Below are 21641 nucleotides of genomic sequence, written 5' to 3'. Positions count from 1 at the left end.
GCATTGGGAATTGGAAGATTACAGGGCGGAAAGGGAAAGGGGGGAGGAGAGAAGAAGTTCAAGGTGGGATATGGAAAGGGAAGTGCAGGGGGGACGGGGTGAAAGGGGTCAAGGGAACTATTGGCTGGGTGAGTGTGCTGACATGTTTTGTCCCCGCAGTAGGAGCCCTCTAAGAAAGGAGAGGAGGAGCAGCGTTGTGGACGCCAGACCACAGGCGGCAGGTGTGGAAAGAGGTGAGCGGGAAAGGGAATGGTCATCTGCATGGCAGAGAGGGGTCCCAGGAAGGGGGACAGAGGAGGAAGGGTCTGGACGGCGAGATGTAAGGAAAGAAGTTGGGGTGCAGGCCATTGGAGCCACAGGGGTTGAGAAGAGCATGTGCTCGGTGGAGGTCCAAACGGACAAGGTGGTGGAGCCATTGGTGCTCGGAGTGCAAGCTGGAAAAGATAAGGAGGTTGAAGTGAAGGGAAAGGAGAAAAAATTGCCATACATGGGGATAACAAAACCATTGGGGGCGCACTTGATGGCAGCGACCAGGGAGAAGATTCAGGCGTGGGAATTTGTCGATGTCTTTAAATTGCTACATAGAGAAGTGAGAGCGAAAGAGGGGTCTAAGGAGGAAGAGAGGGAACTGGCTTCACGCCCAAGGGTCCCGGTGACTATTGAGAATTGGACGTCGGCGTTTATCATTTATGCCAGTGTGTATTGTGAAAAATTCCCGGAGCGGTGCGTGGCCCTGCTTAAATATATGGATGTAATAAGGAAGGCTTTCACGAGTTTTGGGGGTTTTGCCTGGGTAAGGTACGATGAGGAATTCAGAGCGAGAATGGCAGAGGACAGTCAGGCGGTCTGGGGGGAGATAGATATGGATCTCTGGCTGCAATGGATGGCCCCAACGAGGCCTGCCCCGACATTGCACACAGCAAGTGGGCTGCCTGTGCCTTTCCGGCCCTTTCTTGGTCGCCCCGCCCATGAGGGGGTGGAGGGTGGAGGCAGGGGTCAGTCCTCAGCAGCGTGCTGGGGGTATAATAAGGACGGCTGCACAAGGACCCTGTGTAGGTTCAGGCACGAGTGTAGCAAGTGTGGTGGGAAACACCCCCTCACTCAGTGTTTCCAACAGGGATACAGGGGGAGGGGGAGGGGTTCAGGAAAAGGGGTTGTGGGGAAAAGCTTTTACTCCAATTAAAGTGGGTGTGTTGGAAAAATGGTTGCAATTTTATCTGGATAGGGCAGGGGCTAAAATCTTGAGTGAGGGGTTTGGTCAAGGGTTCAGACTAGGTTACCAGGGCCCGAGGGTGCGGCGGTGGGCTGAAAATTTGAAGTCGGCAAGAGAGAATGTTGAGGTGGTAAGACAAAAATTGAACAAGGAAATAGCGGCAGGGAGGATAGTGGGCCCATTTGATGACATGCCAGGTGATTTAGTGATATCCCCATTGGGGGTGGTGCCCAAGAAAGCTCAGGGGGAGTTCAGACTGATTCATCACTTGTCCTGGCCGGAGGGTATGTGAGTTAATGATTGCATTGCCCCGGGAGAATGTGGGGTTGTGTATGCGAGTGTTGACCAGGCGGTTGAGCTGATAAGGAAGGAAGGGCGAGGGGCCTTCATGGCCAAGTGCGATATCAAGGCGGCTTTCAGGTTATTGCCAGTGCACCCGGAGGATTTTTGGTTGTTGGGTTTGCAGTTTGAGGATCGCATTTTGATAGACAAAGCCTTGCCAATGGGGTGCGCAATTTCCTGTGCTTTGTTTGAACGGTTCAGCTCCTTTTTACAGTGGGTTTTCTCATTTAGCTCGGGTTGGGGGAGTGTGTTGCATTATCTGGATGATTTTCTGTTCATTAGCGGGGCAGAAAGAGAGGAGGACTGCAAAGAAATGCTAAGGTTGTTCCAGGAATTGATGGAGGAGCTGGGCGTACCCTTAGCCGAAGACAAAACGGAAGGGCCGGCAGTGGTGTTAACATTTCTAGGAATTGAACTAGATTCAGTGGCCATGACCTCACGCTTGCCGCACGACAAGGTGAGCAAATTGGTGGCACTGTTGGAAAAAGCGGTGGGGGCCAAGAAAATGATGCTGGTGGAGATGCAGAGATTGGTTGGGCATCTGAATTTTGCATGTAAGGTGGTGGCCCCAGGGCGGACGTTTTGCAGGAACATGGCAAGGGCCATGGCGGGAGCAAAGTGCCCACACCATCGGATAAGAGTATCGGGGGCAGTGAGGGAGGATTGCAGAATTTGGCTGCGCTTCTTGGAGAGTTTCAATGGAGTGTCAATGTGGTTGCAGGGAGACCCGGTGACATGGGAAGTCCAGATACTCTCGGATGCAGTGGGGGCCGGTGGGTTTGGAGTGTTTTGGGGGGGAAAACAGTGTGCAGAAAAGTGGCCGGCGAGGTGGTTGAAGGAAGGGAGGAGTATAGCATTTCTTGAATTTTTTCCATTACTAGTGGCGTTGGAGTTGTGGGGGAAGGAGTTGCAAAACAAGAAGGTGAACTTCAATGTCGACAACAAATGCATGGTCCATGTGGTGAACAGACAGTCAGCCAGGGATCAGAGGGTGGCAAGACTGATGAGAGAATTCGTCCTGCGGTGCATGGAATGGAATGTGGTGTTTAAGGCAACGCATGTGCCAGGGAAGGATAATGGCATCGCTGATGCATTATCTCGTTTTCAATGGCAGAGATTCCGTGGATTGGCTCCAGATGCAGATCAGGAGGGGCAGCAGATTCCGGAGGAGCTGTGGAAGATAGGAAGCTGAGAGCGCTGGCTCTGGTGGAGGGTTCATTGGCCGCGGCATCTAAGAAGTCATACAGGAGGGCTTGGGAGGACTTTATTAGAGGAGGAGCTTGTAGTTGGAAGGGTAGATGAGATGCGGAAGAGAGGAGGAGGGATGATGTCATGAATTTCCTACTGAGGTGCATGGACAAGGGCTGGTCAAGGGCGACGATAGCAGGAAAGCTAGCAGGGATTGCCTTTTATGGGAAATGGTTTTGGGGTTTTCAACCAAGTGGGGGGGAGATGGCGAGTAGGATGTTGGAAGGATGGGCAAGGGAGAGTAAGAGGGACAAGGATAAGAGGAGGCCGATATCGGCGGAATTGCTGCAGAGGTTGATTGAGGTGGTGGGGGGAGTTTGCTGGTCGGTATGGGAAGGGGAACTGTTTGCGACTTGTTTTACATGGTTATTCTTTGGGGCGTTCAGGGTTTCTGAGTTGGTCGGGGGAAAAGGGGGGTAGGGGGACTGCAATGGGAAGATGTTCAAATTACAGAAGAAGGTTTAGACATCAGGATTAAAAGGTCCAAGACGGATCAGAAGGGGAGGGGCTCTTGGGTTCTGCTGGGTCGAGGGAGCGAGGTTTTATGCCCAGTTCAGGCAGGCAAGGTGTGGAAGGAGCGCTGTGGGGGTGAGTCAGGCTTAGTTTTTCAGCATGCGGATGGATCGCCGGTTTCAGCGGCACAGGTGCTAGGGGTATTGCGGAAGGCGCTGGTGACGGTGGGAGAAAAGGCTGAGGAGTTCGGGACTCATTCTTTTAGGATGGGCGCAGCATCTGAGGGTACCAGACTGGGTTTTTCGGAAGACAAAGTGAAAAGATTGGGGCGTTGGAGGTCGGGGAAATACAAGGGGTACGTCAGAGATTTTGGAAAAGGGGATTGTTGAAGAAAGGTGGAGGAGGACTTTGTGGGCAAGATGTTGTTGTAATATTTTTATTCTGTTTCAGATGCTGCACAAAAGAAGGGGGAGTTGGCGCAAGTTTGGATTGTTGGACATTCAATTGTGAAGTGGGCTGGGAAAGAGGCGGAAAAAAGGGTGTTTGGAAGGCAGTTGGGGTGCAGCTACAAGGAAGTGGTGGTGAGATGGCATGGTTTGGGGGGCCTGCGGTGGGATCAGCTGCTGCCCATATTGGCAGGGATGAGGGAACGCTATGGGGTTCCAAGGGTGGTGATGCTGCATGCTGGGGAGAATGACCTGGTGAGAGATACGGGGGTGGCTCTGCTAAAGAAAATGAAGAGGGACTTAGTGTGGGTTCGGGATATGTGGCCTCAAGCGGTGGTGGTGTGTACTAAGTTGTTGCTGCGAAGAATTTGGAGGGGAGCAAGAAGTGAGGGAGCAATAGAGCGGGCCAGGAAGGGGATAAACAGGGAAATGGTCAAATGTTGTGCCTTGGTGGCGGTGCAGGTCATGGACCATAAGGAAATAACATATGAGGGTTTTCTTATCTTTAGAGAGGATGGGGTACACTTGTCCGTGTATGGGAATAATCACTACCTGGCGGACTTGGGTTCTTGGCTGGGAGACTGGGTAAAAAGTTTGAGGTAGAAAAATTTGGGGGGGGGTTGGGGCAGAAAGAACTCCTCGGGGGAGGGTTTTTCTGGTTCCGGGGGCATGGCCCCTTTTGATGTGGGGGGAGGGAAGCACAATGGGGGAATGACACGGGAAAGGAGGGGGTGGCGCTGTTTGCACAAGCAGGTCACCCCGGGGGAACAGGTATTGAGCCTGGAGGGGCATGGCCCCTGGGAGAAAGCGGGACGCCTGGAAAAGGGGCAAGGAGAAGGTAGGATCGAAGGGATCATTAGGGAGGAAATTGGTTATTTAATTATTTAATTGTTGGGGGAAAATGAAAATGTTAAGTTATTTAATTGATTGTTCAAATATCTCTTTAGTTTGATGGGCCATGGAGCCAGTTAAGCGTTTTGATTGTAAGCTTTGGCCTGTCACATTAAAGCGACCTTTTCCACTTTTAAATGAGTCTGGGTTTTTGTGCAGTAAGCCAAAAAGTGTCAGCTGGTGCAAAGCACCCGCTCTGGAGACGCGATAGCACGCTCCGTCCTGACAGAATGCGCGCGGCTATCTTTGTAACATGCGGGTATGTCCAACAGAGCATCCCTAAGGAAAAAAACAAGTGCAGTTATTTTGCCTGGTGCGGAGGAAGGGCACATATCATGTTTCAAATGTTTGTTTTGTCAACGCATGACCGTGACATTCAGATCCACTCTGCACTTTAAAATGTTTCAAGCACCTGGAGGTGAACAACACGTTTTTGAGTGAAAGGAACCTTGTAGTGTTGGTGGATCAAATGTTTTCTGCACATAGCTTTTTGTTCAGGGGGAAAGGGGCATGGCCCCATCTGACTCCCCCCCCCCCCACCTGCATGATCAAAATGAACTCCATACACACACGGTTGGTTGTGCTCTCAGGCCTTGCTCCTTGACTAGGTGGAGGGATGACATCACAGCCTTTCAGCTGAAAGGGGCCTCGAGCCTCAAGGAGACCCCCAGCAACAGCATTCCATTGTATATTACTTTTGTTCTGGGGCTTAAAATGTGCCCTTTGCAGCGCTTGCATTACAAGCTGTGTTCACTGGTGCCCTTCAGGCTTTCCCTTCCCTTGGGGTATACAGAAGTGTTATCACCTTGTTGACTTTTAACACCGGTTCCTCCACATCAGTCGCTTGCTGACAAAGATGTTTTTATAGCTTTCAGTGGGCATTTATTGTTTCAGCTCCCTGCTTGCTGGTCGTCTAGTGATAATCGGTGACTATTCACAGGCTGTATTTATTTGTCTCTATTATAATGTATTCACCCCACAGGGGCTTGAAACAGATTTCCCCTTTAAATAAGATGGGACGCCAACCATCGTGTTGAAATGGGCCCCCCCACACATCTTCAGCCGGGCCCGACTGTGTGGGTAAGCCCAGTCCCACCCACAGGTTTGCCCCACCTCCTGTAACCAAACTGGGCTTCCAAGATACGTATGCCCGTCAGCTCAGATACCCCTTCCAACCCATACCTACTTGTGTAAGAGACCACACACTTGGGCCACAGCTGCAGTTCTGCTACATCAGTGTTTTTAGGTGACCCAACTGTTATCCCGGCAGACATGCAACCCTTGTTCAAATTCAAAGTCTGTGCCAATTCCAGCCGTTCCAACTCCAGGCCACGAGGGCCCGATCCATGTTGCATTTGTATGATACCCCTCATTAATATTCAAGAGTCAAATTTGCATACATGATTCTAAATATAGCCACATTTTTCCTCATGAATATTAATGAGGGATATTATGAAAATCCATCAGGTTTCCGGCCCTCAAGGGCAGGAGTTGGACAACCCTGTAAGGGAAACAGAGGTAACCTGATGTAGGAGGCTGTAGTCGGAGCTGCCTGTGGTAACTGACCCATTGATGTGGTGTGGAGCTGGAAGCTCACTGCTGAAAAGTCGACTAATGTGTTGCTTCTGTCTGAAGCCAACTTGCAAACCCCAAACAAAGTCTAAGGAGAGCACAATGTGGCGTTAAGCCCCTGTTCCAAGGGCTGGAATTTAGGTTAAGGGCCCAGAAGCCTAAATTACTGGCTCAAGCGAAGCAAGGGTGGATAACGAGGGCTCTGGATCATTAACCCCCGTTCCAGCCCCTGGAACGGGGGCTTATAACCATTAGCACCCCGGGTTACCGCTTTGGAAAGCCGGAGTGCTAAAAAAAAGGATTTTCATTCATTAAACAGGACGCCTCGCGCCTCCAGTTCAATTAATGAAAATCCTGTACCAAGAAGGCCGCCACGGAAAGTGAAGGCATGGCTCCATACGGAGCCCCTCTTCCCTTTCCATGGCAGCCTGCCAGAAGAAAGAGGACGGAGCGGATGTGGTGGCACTCGCTGCCTCCGAAATAAGGTTAGTGAGTGGGGGGCCAACAAAAAAAACGGGGTCGGAGGGTGGGGGGAAGATGGCGACAGGGGGAGCTGGCCGTCAGGTGGCATGCAACGCAGGCTTAGCTTGTACCAGCGGTACAGTCCACAGGGGCTTGAAACAGATTTCCCCTTTAAATAAGATGGGACGCCAACCATCGTGTTGAAATGGGCCCCCCCAAACATCTTCAGCCGGGCCCGACTGTGTGGGTAAGCCCAGTCCCACCCACAGGTTTGCCCCACCTCCTGTAACCAAACTGGGCTTCCAAGATACCTATGCCCGTCAGCTCAGATGCCCCTTCCAACCCATACCTACTTGTGTAAGAGACCACACACTTGGGCCACAGCTGCAGTTCTGCTACATCAGTGTTTTTAGGTGACCCAACTGTTATCCCGGCAGACATGCAACCCTTGTTCAAAACCAAAGTCTGTGCCAATTCCAGCCGTTCCAACTCCAGGCCACGAGGGCCCGATCCATGTTGCATTTGTATGATTCCCCTCATTAATATTCATGAGACACATTTGCATACAATGATTCTAAATATAGCCACATTTTTCCTCATGAATATTAATGAGGGATATTATGAAAATCCATCAGGTTTCCGGCCCTCAAGGGCAGGAGTTGGACAACCCTGTAAGGGAAACAGAGGTAACCTGATGTAGGAGGCTGTATTCGGAGCTGCCTGTGGTAACTGACCCATTGATGTGGTGCGGAGCTGGTAGCTCACTGCTGAAAAGTCGACTAATGTGTTGCTTCTGTCTGAAGCCAACTTGCAAACCCCAAACAAAGTCTAAGGAGAGCACAATGTGGCGTTAAGCCCCTGTTCCAAGGGCTGGAATTTAGGTTAAGGGCCCAGAACCCTAAATTACTGGCTCAAGCGAAGCAAGGGTGGATAACGAGGGCTCTGGATCATTAACCCCCGTTCCAGCCCCTGGAACGGGGGCTTATAACCATTAGCACCCCGGGTTACCGCTTTGGTAAGCCGGAGTGCTAAAAAAAAGGATTTTCATTCATTAAACAGGACGCCTCGCGCCTCCAGTTCAATTAATGAAAATCCTGTACCAAGAAGGCCGCCACAGAAAGTGAAGGCATGGCTCCATACGGAGCCCCTCTTCCCTTTCCATGGCAGCCTGCCAGAAGAAAGAGGACGGAGCGGATGTGGTGGCACTCGCTGCCTCCGAAATAAGGTTAGTGGGTGGGGGGCCAACAAAAAAAACGGGGTCGGAGGGTGGGGGGAAGATGGCGACAGGGGGAGCTGGCCGTCAGGTGGCATGCAACGCAGGCTTAGCTTGTACCAGCGGTACAGTCCACAGGGGCTTGAAACAGATTTCCCCTTTAAATAAGATGGGACGCCAACCATCGTGTTGAAATGGGCCCCCCCAAACATCTTCAGCCGGGCCCGACTGTGTGGGTAAGCCCAGTCCCACCCACAGGTTTGCCCCACCTCCTGTAACCAAACTGGGCTTCCAAGATACCTATGCCCGTCAGCTCAGATGCCCCTGCCAACCCATACCTACTTGTGTAAGAGACCACACACTTGGGCCACAGCTGCAGTTCTGCTACATCAGTGTTTTTAGGTGACCCAACTGTTATCCCGGCAGACATGCAACCCTTGTTCAAAACCAAAGTCTGTGCCAATTCCAGCCGTTCCAACTCCAGGCCACGAGGGCCCGATCCATGTTGCATTTGTATGATTCCCCTCATTAATATTCATGAGACAAATTTGCATACAATGATTCTAAATATAGCCACATTTTTCCTCATGAATATTAATGAGGGATATTATGAAAATCCATCAGGTTTCCGGCCCTCAAGGGCAGGAGTTGGACAACCCTGTAAGGGAAACAGAGGTAACCTGATGTAGGAGGCTGTAGTCGGAGCTGCCTGTGGTAACTGACCCATTGATGTGGTGCGGAGCTGGTAGCTCACTGCTGAAAAGTCGACTAATGTGTTGCTTCTGTCTGAAGCCAACTTGCAAACCCCAAACAAAGTCTAAGGAGAGCACAATGTGGCGTTAAGCCCCTGTTCCAAGGGCTGGAATTGAGGTTAAGGGCCCAGAAGCCTAAATTACTGGCTCAAGCGAAGCAAGGGTGGATAACGAGGGCTCTGGATCATTAACCCCCGTTCCAGCCCCTGGAACGGGGGCTTATAACCATTAGCACCCCGGGTTATCGCTTTGGTAAGCCGGAGTGCTAAAAAAAAGGATTTTCATTCATTAAACAGGACGCCTCGCGCCTCCAGTTCAATTAATGAAAATCCTGTACCAAGAAGGCCGCCACGGAAAGTGAAGGCATGGCTCCATACGGAGCCCCTCTTCCCTTACCATGGCAGCCTGCCAGAAGAAAGAGGACGGAGCGGATGTGGTGGCACTCGCTGCCTCCGAAATAAGGTTAGTGGGTGGGGGGCCAACAAAAAAAACGGGGTCGGAGGGTGGGGGGAAGATGGCGACAGGGGGAGCTGGCCGTCAGGTGGCATGCAACGCAGGCTTAGCTTGTACCAGCGGTACAGTCCGGCTTCGATCCTATTTGCACACCCAAGCTCAGCGCACGGTGAAAACCGAACTGAAGCTGCCAACAGTACACCCTCTCACACTTTCCTACGCCCTCTTCCCCCACTAACCCACCCTGCCCACCTTTCTTTACAGGTCCCCCTGAGCGCCTGGAGACCAACTCCGTTGGTGACGGTGCGCTATATAAATACCTTTAACATTAACATAACATCTGATTGGCTGGCTCCCCTCACCCGGGTGCCAATGTGCAAGAAAAAGACTATGGGTCTGATTCACAAAAATGGGAACTATAGAAAATCAGGAGATGAATTGGACAGCTCAGGTGTACTCCTGCTGCCTCACATCTGATTCACAAAGCCTAGAAATCTGGAGCTTCCTGGAGCACCTCTGAGATGCCATTGACAGTGGTCGAATTGGGCCAGAACTCAAGGGTACATTCGTCTATACTTTCCAAAAATCAGCCTTTGTTCGTTCTTTTTTTCACATGGGCACTTTTTTCCTAGCCCCCTAAAGGGATTTGAGCATGGATCTTGTTGACAATGCACTAGTGTCCTAACTCGCTGCGCTATCTTGCAGGGACACCTTACCTCCTGTTTATTTCAATTACCTACTGGGGTCATGAAGTCCATTTGCAAGCCACCACATAACACTGCACCTGCATTGATCGGAGTTGGTATCCTGCATTTAAGCATGATTAACGTTAAATTGGCTGCAGCTGTGTGTTGCTTATGAGGCTATAGTATTTCGCATGTCTTTAAGGAAGTGCGATGGGCAAGTGATTAGAAAGATAAGGGGTGTATAAAGCCGCATGTTGTGGAAGAGGACTACAAGTGCAATGTAAGATGCATTTTCCTTCATTCTTGATAGCACAGGTGTAAACTACAATGGTGGGCAGTGGAGGAGAGGCTGGCCACTGGCTATTGGATTTGTATTGGGGAGAGAGGACAGGCAGGGTAAGGGGGCTGTTGGGGCGGTGGGGACCAGGGAAGGGTAGAGGGGAACACAGCTCAAGACGCTCCTGGCCAGATGTGCTGGAGTGTTTGGCTTTGTGGATCAGGTATGAGGCGGCGGGAGAACATGTGAGAGGCTCGGGGCATCGCCTGAATTGCGCCAGCACAAAGCTTCGTGAATCAGGCCCCATGACTCTATGCCACAGTGCGAGCAAGCGGAGTGGCTGCACTCCTTGGGTATTTTATGGGGCTCAGTTGTTTAAGGAAGCAAGTCAGTGCAGGAAGTCTCCCTGGGAGATACACTGAGGAATGGCACGAGAGTGTCCTTGAGCTGGACCTGTGGGTGGTGAGAGGGCCGACTCCCCGCTTCCTGAGAGGAATAGATACAGTTTATTTTCCATGTAAATAGCGTTCTTCCTCCAGCTGGCAAAAGTCCACACTTCCTTTGTGTGCACAGAAGCAACACTGGGCAGAGCAAGCAGCATTGTCTAAGGTATGGAAGTCCTTGCAGCACACATCTCTTGTGGGGCAGTCATCCAAGGCGCCCAGGCCTGAAGTGATATAACTCCTAGCATCGAAGTGAGCCATCTCAGGCACCATCAGCCACAACAAGGAGCTGTTGGGGGACCCTGCGCTTCCCATTTGGTGGAAATTAGAAGCAGGTGACGACCCAGCGAGGATAGAGGCCCTTGGGGGAATTCCGCGATGGATCTGGGGAAATGGGCCGCGGTGTTGGACGAAGTGATGGCGCCCGCGTCGTGCCTCGGCCTCCTGAATGACCTGGGGGTAGAGGAATGCGGGCCCTGCCTGGGAAGAGTCGGCGGGGCCCTGCGGAAGAGGGCCCTGGCTGGCTGCCGCCACTTCCGGGTAGCCTTCCCGCCGGAGGCCTGCCATACCGGGCGCCTGTGGTGGGCGAGCCTGGGGGAGAAGGTGAGGAGAGCGGCGGCCAGGGCCCGGCAGGGGCGGCCCAGGACTGAGTGCGCCGAGCACGAGGAGAAGCTCAAGCTCTTCTGCCAGGAGGACGGCGAGCTGGCCTGCCTCATCTGCCGGGACGCGCTGCGCCACGGCGGGCACTGCTTCCTGCCTCTCCAGGACGCCGTCGAGGTGCACCGGGTGAGTGTGTGTGCGGCTGTGCCATGGCGCCGCTGCTCGTTCACATGTGGAATGGTTTGCAGCTTGAGGCCGGCTATTCACGGCGCTACTCGGATACCCCTACGACGGATGCCCTTGCCATGTCAGTTGGCACTGACAACGAAAATTCCCCAATTAGTGCTGAAATGTGATGGCGGGTGGCTGTACGCACACAATGTGTGTATGTAGTGGTACGCCGTTCATCCAGCCAAGACCCCGTCCTCCGCCGCAACCCGGTTTGTTTATTTATTTAATTATTTAGTTAGGCAATCTTTGTCGGATACATGGACCCGGATTATGTATTTATTCAATGGTTCTGGGATAACTCTGTAAGACAAACATTGCATAAATAAATAAATAAATGTACGGGTATCTGCTACGCCAGCGATGGGAGCAAGTGCTTTTCTATGGCTGGCTAGTAGCCTGTAACCTGGCATTTATACCCCTGACGGGTGGGCATGTGACCCTTTTTGCCCTTAAAATGCTGCTTGTTTGTTATTCTGATTCGAGCAAGGATAAAGGGGGTACATGGACATGAAGGGGGCATCCTCCCTAGTTTTGATCTCTACTGGAGTAACGTATCAGGTTTGCGTTGTGGCAGAGACGAGGGGGTGGGACGGAGCAGAGACTCTGAATTCCTTAATTTCTTTGGTTTGGGTGGGATCTCAAACGTATCTCCACCCCGGGCTTCAAACATCTCTTAAAATGGCCCTGCCTCTGCCATGCGGGTCATGACCTCAGATCTGCCTGCAGCCTTGCATGGCCTCCCTGCACACCAAGCAAGCGTACACTGGGGCCTGCGTTTTCATATCCAAAGGAGCTCTTTCTCTCAACCAAAAGGTTCACCCACTCACAATCCTTAGGACTCTGCCAAGGTAAATGAGAGAAGCGCACCCCCCCCCCCCCGCACCTCCCATCATTCCCTGACAGAAAAAGACAGAGACCAAGAGAGCGGGAGACCCAGGCAGGCAGACAGTGGCGGAGTGAGAGTGAAAGGGGCGATGGCCAGTGTAACGTCACTTTTTGCTATCTGTCAGAAAATCCTATCGGTAGGAAAATCTGACAGGAATTGTAATGTCATTTTTTAATACCCGTCAGAAAATCCTACCGATAGGAAAAAGTGACCGGGTAGGAAAATCTGACAGCCTAGCCTGTCATTTTTTCCTACCCGTCAGAAAATCCTACGGAGAGCAGGCATTGGGCAAGCCACCCAGGGGTAGGAAAAAGTGATGGGATAGGAAAATCTGACAGCCTAACCTGTCATTTTTTCCTACCCGTCAGAAAATCCTACCGACAGCTAGCATTGCGCAACCCACCCAGGGGTAGGAAAAAGTGACGGGGTAGGAAAATCTGACAGCCTGACCTGTCATTTTTTCCTACCCGTCAGAAAATCCTACCGAGAGCAGGCATTGGGCAACCCACCCAGGGATTAGGAAAAAGTGACGGGGTAGGAAAATCTGACAGCCTAACCTGTCATTTTTTCCTACCCGTCAAAAAATCCTACCGACAGCTAGCATTGGGCAACCCACCCAGGGGTAGGAAAAAGTGACGGGTTAGGAAATTCTGACAGCCTGACCTGTCATTTTTTCCTACCCATCAGAAAATCCTACCGGCAGCTAGCAATGGGCAACCCACCCAGGGGTAGCAAAAAGTGACAGGGTAGGAAAATCTGACAGCCTGACCTGTCATTTTTTCCTACCCGTCAGAAAATCCTACCGACAGCTAGCATTGGGCAACCCACCCAGGGGTAGGAAAAAGTGACGGGGTAGGAAAATCTGACAGCCTGACCTGTCATTTTTTCCTACCCGTCAGAAAATCCTACCGAGAGCAGGCATTGGGCAACCCACCCAGGGGTAGGAAAAAGTGACGGGGTAGGAAAATCTGACAGCCTAACCTGTCATTTTTTCCTACCCGTCAAAAAATCCTACCGACAGCTAGCATTGGGCAACCCACCCAGGTGTAGGAAAAAGTGACGGGGTAGGAAAATCTGACAGTTTGACCTGTCATTTTTTCCTACCCGTCAGAAAAACCTACCGACAGCTAGCATTGGGCAACCCACTCAGGGGTAGGAAAAAGTGACAGAGTAGGAAAATCTGACAGCCTGACCTGTCATTTTTTCCTACCCGTCAGAAAATCCTACCGAGAGCAGGCATTGGGCAACCCACCCAGGGGTAGGACAAAGTGACGGGGTAGGAAAATCTGACATCCTAACCTGTCATTTTTTCCTACCCGTCAGAAAATCCTACCGACAGCTAGCATTGGGCAACCCACCCAGGGGTAGGAAAAAGTGACGGAGTAGGAAAATCTTGCAGCCTGACCTGTCATTTTTTCCTACCCGTCAGAAAATCCTACCGACAGCTAGCATTGGGCAACCCACCCAGGGGTAGGAAAAAGTGACGGGGTAGGAAAATCTGACAGCCTGACCTGTCATTTTTTCCTACCCGTCAGAAAATCCTACCGACAGCTAGCATTGGGCAACCCACCCAGGGGTAGGAAAAAGTGACGGGGTAGGAAAATCTGACAGCCTGACCTGTCATTTTTTCCTACCCGTCAGAAAATCCTACCGACAGCTAGCATTGGGCAACCCACCCAGGGGTAGGAAAAAGTGAAGGGGTAGGAAAATCTGACAGCCTGACCTGTCATTTTTTCCTACCCGTCAGAAAATCCAACCGACAGCTAGCATTGGGCAACCCACCCAGGGGTAGGAAAAAGTGCCTGGGTAGGAAAATCTGACAGCCTGACCTGTCATTCTTTCCTACCCGTCAGAAAATCCTACCCAGAGCTAGCATTGGGCAACCCACCCAGGGGTAGGAAAAAGTGACGGGGTAGGAAAGTCTGACAGCCTGACCTGTCATTATTTCCTACCCGTCAGAAAATCCTACCGAGAGCTAGCATTGGGCAACCCACCCAGGGGTAGGAAAAAGTGACGGGGTAGGAAAATCTGACAGCCTGACCTGTCATTTTTTCCTACCCGTCAGAAAATCCTACCGACAGCTAGCATTGGGCAACCCACCCAGGGGTAGGAAAAAGTGACGGGGTAGGAAAGTCTGACAGCCTGACCTGTCATTCTTTCCTACCCGTCAGAAAATCCTACTGAGAGCTAGCATTGGGCAACCCACCCAGGGGTAGGAAAAAGTGAAGGGGTAGGAAAATCTGACAGCCTGACCAGTCATTTTTTCCTACCCGTCAGAAAATCCTACCGACAGCTAGCATTGGGCAACCCACCCAGGGGTAGGAAAAAGTGATGGTTGGGGTTGTACTGCACAGGTGAGCTAGGGCGGGTAGATTGTATGCTAGTAAGAGTTAGTGTGAGTGGAATGTTTTTTTTTTGTGGTGAGCTATGTTGTGAGCTAGGGTGGGTCGGTGTTATGCTGGGTAGATAGGGCGGGGTGATGTTGGGTAAGCTTGTGTAGGATTCAGCAAAGTGGTTTGTTGAAGTTTGGTGGGGTGTGTGAGGTCGGGTGAGGTGTGAGGTGGTTGTGTGACTGGGGAGAATGGGGCGCTGGGGTGAACTCATGTTTTCTGGGGTGCTTTGGCAGTGGGTGGAGAGGTGGGCTGCTGGGATGAGCTATGTTGAATGAGTTGTGCTTGTTTTTATTGCATTTGCATTGGGGGTGAATGCTTGGCTGAGCTAGGGTTCCTGGGTGTGGTTGGTTGTGTTGGGGTGAGGTAGGTTTGCTGGGGTGAGCTAGGGTTTGTTAAGGTGCGCAAGTGTGGTTGGGGTGCTGGGGTGAGCCGCATGTGTTACAGTGATATAGCCAGGCTGGGAGTGATCAGGGTGTCATAGGGTATGGGGTGGGCTAGGGTATGGAAGTGAGCTTGGGTGGGTTCTTAGGGTGTGTGTGTTGGTGTGATGCTACAACGAGCAGGGGGGATTCTAGGTGAGGAAGAGTGGGTAGAGGGTTAGGTGTGATCCTGGGGTAACAAGTGTGGGTGAGCTATTGAGATGCTTGGGTGGGTGGACTCCTGGGGTGAGCTCTGGGTGGGTTGCAGGGCACGCTGGGTTGGGTGGGTGGTGTGTTACTTTGAGGTGACCTAGCGTGTGTGAGTGGGGTGTTGGGGTGAGCTATGGTGTTCTGGGGCTAGTTATGAAAAATGAGTTGTTGTGCCTGGATGAGCTAGGGTAGGTGGGTATTGGGCTAGGGTAAGCTAGGGTCCTCAAGCGTATATGTGCGATTGTTAGCCTAGGTGGGAGGGGTCATGGGGTGAGTGAGGTGGTGGGGTGATATATTGGATGAGGCGAGCTAATTTGATGAGGTTGGGTGAGCAGGTGACATGGTTGGATGGGTGCTGTAGATGGGGCGATGTGAGGTAGTGGGTGGTTGGTTTGGTTGAGGAGAGGTGGTGGTTGGGTAGAATTGGGTGTATTAGCGGGGTGATTGTGGCCGGTCTGAGATTTCTGGGTGAGGTTTTAGGGTGAGGTGAGGTTGTTGGGCCAGGCTGGGTGGATGAAGTGAAGTGGGGTGGGGTGGGGTTGGGTGTGGTGAGCGTTAGGCTGGCATGTGCTAGGGTACATGGATGGGGGAAGGGCAAAGCTGAGGCAGGTAAATTGTTGACCAGAACTACGGTTCCCGAGGACGTTCAACCTACCAGCGCTTTGAGGTCACACCAATGATAAATAGAGCGCTATATAAATACCAAGTAACATAACATAACATAGGACTGGGGTGTGCTCGGATGGTTGGGATTCACTACTGGGCTGATCTAGAGTGAGTGGGTTTCAGTGCTAAGGTAACCTAGACACCGCCCTCCTTCATGCCACGTTCTTCATTCTGCCCAGCGCAACTAACGTTCTTCTGTTCTCAGCCTTCTTGACTTGTCAACGGTTGTCGACACTGCTGATCACTCCACTCTCCTGTCTTCCCTTGCCTCACTTGCTCTCTCGTGCTTTCCTTCGTTGGTTCACCTCTTACCTTTCGTATCAATCTTTTTGGGATCCTGGTCTGGCTCTACACCTGACTCTCGTCCTCTCCAATTTGGTGTCCTGCAGGGTTCTGTGCTTGTCCCTCTTGTCGTCTCCCCTTATACACTCCCGCTCTCCTATCTCATATCTTCCTTTAATCTTTGCCTCATTTCTGTGCAGATGACACCCAACATTTTCTCCTCTCTTTCTAACTTTTTTGACTCCCTTGAGGCCAATGTCTCTGCTTGCTTCTCAGCTATTAAAACTCAGAATCCACACCCACTTTCTTCACCTTAAAGCCAGTCAAAATCCAAGCTTCTATTTATTCCCCTCCTCCACTCTATCACCCTCTGCCTACCCTTCTGGTATTTCCTTCCCACCTGCTTTAATTCCCTTTATTCTACTGTGAGAAATCTTGGTGTAATCTTTGAGTCTTCACTCTCTTTCACTACTCATATCTCTACTACTGCTTTTATTATTGATATGATGGTATCTATTGAGGCGGACCTAGCTTTGAGAAGCAACAGAGCACTTTACAAAAGTATACAATACAGATACATAACGGAGCTCTTTACAGAGGTATACAATGCATAACAGAGCTCTTTAGAGAGGTATACAACAGTACAGATGCATAACAGAGCTCTTACGAGAGGTATACAACAGTACAGATGTATAATGGAGCTCTTTAGAGAGGTATACAAAAGTACAGTTGCATAACGGAGTGCTTTTCAGAGGTAACAACAGAACAGATATACATCATGGTGTAGGGTACATGGGAGCACAGAGGAGGGGTACAGCTGTACCGGGTGGTGTTGAGGAGAGGGGCGGGCGCCATCTAGTGAGTCAGGTGGTGCAAGGGGCGATGTGATGGCCTAGGTGTTGAGTATGAGCGACTCCTTGAAGAGGTGGGTCTTGATTTCCTTTCTGAATTGTAGGAGCGTGGGGGTGAGTCTGATGCTAACGAGGAGGAGGTTCCATAGTCTTGGGGCATAGACAGAGAATACTTTTTTCTGGCCCTTTCCTTTCTGCAGCGGTGGATTTCAAGTCTGCACATGTTCTGGCAACGTCTGCTTGTGCGGCCGCTATCACGTTTATAACAGTTTTTGTGCCCGTCCCTTCTGGTCTCCTGTCTCGCCGTCCCTTCTGCTCAGGTTGTCGTGCCCGTCCCTTCTGGTCTCTTGTCTCGCCGTCCCTTCCGCTCAGTCTTCAACTCCTCTATTTGTCTCATGTTTTCTCTTCCTGCTCATGATTCCTTTAGCAGTCACCGATGCTCCAATTTCCTTCTTTCATTTGGCAACCAACTTCTCTTTCACTTTCTCTGCACGGTCTTCATGGCCTTAATGGTCCTGCTCCTTCCTATCTTGCCCTCTTAACTCCCTCTACCTTTCTGCATGTTCTCTTTGATCTGTACCTCTTCTCCGTATCTCTGTCCGCAAATCCCCTGGGCTCCATCCCGGTTTTGCTCATTTTTGTTACTTGCTCCCATACTTTGGAACTCTCCCTCTCCCTATCTGCTCTGCTCCCTCTTTTCATCGCTCCTGTGCTGCCCTCAAAAATCATTTGCTTTCACTATCATAATTCATGATTTCTGTTTATTTTACTTGTCATATTATTATTTAACCCTTTAACTGCCATGGGTTTTTCCCCCAGTGCCAAGGCCTTTTTTGGTGATTTCGGTATGTGGCCATTCAAATCCTTGTAACTTTTTTGTTACATGATATATCTCGGCCAAATTTGGCTCCTTTTTTTCCCACATGTAGGCGGTTGTAACGCCACCAAGGAATCCTAGGTTGCTGTAGGGGGGGGAGAGAAAATAAGCAAAAAGGCTGAAAAGTGATGTACAAAGAAGCCTGTGGTTTTTCCTTGTAAGAGCTAGGAACAAATGGTTTGCTGTGCTGAATTCAACAATTTCCTGGCTTTGAAGATCAGGTTGAGTGGAAACGAAACATCATTATTTTGATGTGGTTATCAACTGTTTTGTGAGAGGTAGGCAATTTTGGCCATTTTTGCCACTTGGACATGCCTGGACGGAATGGAAGAAAAGGGTAGGAAAGCCGAATTGGAGGACAGAAAGGCATATATTTCTGAAAAGTAGACAAAATTCCAAGTTTAGGAAGGGGTGTTTTGCGTAGGTCAGGCAACAACTAGGTAGGGGAAAATGCCATAGATTAGGGGAAAAGCGGGAAAATGACCGAAAAAAAGGTATGTGTTGGACATGGTTGGCTTGGTACAGAAATGGCTTCTATGAATTTTGAGAAAAGCAATGCTCCGCTACATTCCCCCGACTCTTGCAGTTAGGAAAGCACACATTTTTTGTAGTGTTTTACTAAACAAGCAATACCACAAGCCAAACACTGAGCCATGGTACACAGGAGTTTTATGCTTACGGCCTGAACAGATGCACTTAGCAAATCGGGAAAACCAATGTGGTGAGGAACGGCAAGCATCCATTTTTTGAAAGAGCACAGGCAGACCTTTTCAAGGGTATGTGACTTGTGCAGGTTACAAAAATGTAGGGTGCCTAAAGCAGCGACTAAATGTAGGTCACATTTCGGAAATTAAAGGGTTGTCTGACAAAGGGCACCATCAAATGGGTCAAAACGTTATGAAAACCACACAAACACAACAAATGTTATACCTTTCTGTGTTCCCACAGGTGTCCCGATGAAAACGGTACCTCACATGTGTGGGTGCACCTACCTGGGCGCCAAGGGGAAAGCCTAAAACACAGGTAACTCCAAGTCTTTTTTCACACCTGAATTTCACACTCTCACATCATACACATATGGGCCTTGGGGTGTCCAAGCCACCAAGGAAAACAGGGAACCCCATGCATTTCCGAAAAGAGGACACCCGTGGGAATCCACAGAGGTCTGCCTTGCGCATATTGCCCCAGTTTTTATTAGCCACAATCCCCGACAAAGTGTGATATTTGGTGCGAAAAAACCCACAATTTTCACTTTGTCTGGGGTTGGGGGTAATAAATGTTGTGCCACTTCGCGCAAGTCAGACCTCTGTGGATTCCCAGGGGTGTCCTCTTTTGGGAAATGCATGGGGTTCCCTCTTTTCCTTGCTGGCTTCGACACCCTAGGCCCAAATCTGTAGGTTGCCCACATGAACAAACTGCTGTGGCGAAAGGCTTGTGGTTACCAGCGGGTTACCCTTTTCCTTTTGCGCCCCCAGTAGGTGCACCCACATATGTGAGGTACCCTTTGGGGTGCCCCGCAGCCCCCCCTAAAAAGCATTCCACCATTTTTACACTTTTTTCCTTTGGTAACCCAACTCTCCTTGGTGCAGAGAGGCACATTGATGTGCCAATCTGGCCCCGGAGTGCCCAAACCTTAATGCTCCATCCACTGGGGGGCCTGTCCCACAATTTCCTACTTGCCAAATATTGCTCGCCAAACGCTATTGGCGAGTACAGATTTTGAGGCCTGGACAAATATATATATATATTTTTTTTTTTTAAATAGAGCTATAATTAACACACAAGAGGCAGTGAAGACATAACACAATGGTGTTTTAATGGTGTTTTAATGCTATTAGGGGGGGGAGCAGGAAGATATTGTTAGTAATCACATAAAAGCTGATACCAGCATCTAAAAAAATAAAAATACATTTTTTTAAAAATAAAAATCACAAAAATTATATATCACTGGGCCTGCGGTAGCAGCCCAGTAGTTATGGTTACTTTGCTAAACCCATAGGAAGAGCACTTTTTGGGTGGCTTATAACTTCGTCCCTCGAGACGAATCCTCACCAAACTTTGCAAAAAAAAGTAGTTGACCCGCTCAGAATTTTTTTTCCAAGTTTGGTGAGGTTTCGTCAAGGGTAGGGGCAAAGTTATAGTATTTTTTCCATAGACATAATGGGAAAAAACTTTGCTCACGCCTACAGCCCGAACCGCTGGACGATTTTTCACCAAATTTGCGGTAGGAGCGGCGGCTTGGTGCCGAAAGCGTTCTTTTGTTAATTTGGTGTAAATCCGTCCAGTATTTTTTTTTAAACGACCAAAAGGTAAGTACAAAAAATGTGTGATATCTGTGTCCGGTCTGCAGACACACTTCCCTGTTCGGTCCGTGTACTGGCCTCTGATTGGCGTAGAAGGCAACGTGGTGTCCGCGGATATCGGAGCGCCCACTGATTGGATGATGAAAAGCGCAAAGTGCGTCAGATTTTTGGAAACGCCCACCATCTTGGATTCAAGGACAGCGGCCGGTGTCCGTGGACATTGCAGTAAAAACACATTAAAAAACACAACATTGCACTTGTCAAACTTATCAGATAATCTCTGGGGAGGTGAAGGGTGATGAGGATGGGATGGTATATGGCTGCAGGAAGCAAAAAAGCAGGTGTTTTTTGCTGTAAAAGTCAGCAAACAGTCCTGTGAAGTTCGTGGGCACATCTGCATTACAGGGTTGGTGAAAAACATTTCTTGGATGGCTTATAACTTTGGCGTCACTTATTGAAACTGCATGGAATTTAGCAATTATATTCTTGACCTGATTCCGAATGAGTCTGCAAAGTTTGGTGGGATTCTGTCAAGAGGGGGCAAAATTAGAGGGGGGGTTCCAAAACTATTGTAAAGGCTTATAAATGTGGTGCAATTTGACAAATCTACACAAAAGTTTGCAATAAGATTTTAGATCTAGATATAAATGTTTTCGTAAAGTCTGAATGGATTTTGTCATGTGGGGGCTAGTTTATATGACTATTGTATGTGCATACATTTGACACATTTGAAAAAATATAAAATGGGTGGATTTCCAGCAAACTTGTGTAAGGAGCATTGGCAAGGACCTGAAAGAATGGGTTTGCAAATGTGCCCAGGTTTTATTTTTTGACAAGTGTCATAATGTAGGTACAAAAAATAGTGATATACCTTTGGTGACAGAGGTGTAGCCTGTGGCCATGGGCAGTGGCCAGATTGTCCAGGTCATGGAATAAAGTCATGATCCGGACAATCTGGCTACTGGCCATAACCACGAGGGACAACACATGGGGTTAAAGCAGACATGTCCAACTGGGACTGGCTTTTTGGTAAAGATATTCGAAATTGGGATAGGTTTGAAAGGGAAGAAAAATGTGCTTGTGGTAATATGGTCATAGGGTTCTCTTTTTGCCTTCTGCAGGCTGCCATGAAAAGCAAAGAGGGGCCCTGTATGGAAACCTGCCTTCCCTTTCTATGGTGGCCATCTTGGAAAAGGATTTTCCTTTCTACACGGGGACGCCACAGGTATCCCGGTGTAGGAAGAAAAATCCTTTTTTTTAGCACCCCTTGTTAGTCTCTTGTAGGGACTTTTAATCAAAATTAATTTCACATGTGATGTCATCAATGACATTTGTGTTGTCATCTTTGATGTCCTGGGTCTTAGCAGTGCATGGTGGTGGTGCCAGTTATGGTTGCTTAGCTTACCATAACTGGTGAATTTCTGGGGTTTTTCAGTTTTACTTGTAACCATAACGTCCCCCAACATAGATAT

General features: G+C 49.8%; 1 protein-coding gene across 2 annotated transcripts in view; it reads left to right on the top strand.

The window, feature by feature from the left end:
- The first annotated feature begins 10552 nt into the window (after positions 1-10552).
- LOC138580934 (zinc-binding protein A33-like) overlaps positions 10553-21641 on the top strand; it is a 219370-nt gene continuing 208281 nt past the window's right edge. Inside the window, exon 1 of one of the 2 annotated variants that reach the window (XM_069651867.1) lies at positions 10553-11237. In XM_069651867.1, coding sequence (XP_069507968.1) covers positions 10830-11237 — 408 coding nt within the window. In that variant the 5' untranslated portion in view covers positions 10553-10829. The remainder of the gene's footprint in view (positions 11238-21641) is intronic. The other variant, XM_069651866.1, reaches the window with a different exon arrangement.

This window comes from Ambystoma mexicanum, chromosome 3p, assembly GCF_040938575.1.
Source record: "Ambystoma mexicanum isolate Mex_15411 chromosome 3p, UKY_AmexF1_1, whole genome shotgun sequence".
Taxonomy (NCBI): Eukaryota; Metazoa; Chordata; class Amphibia; order Caudata; family Ambystomatidae; genus Ambystoma; species Ambystoma mexicanum.
Note: the sequence above shows the minus strand (reverse complement) of the source record. Positions and strands in the feature narration are given on the sequence as shown.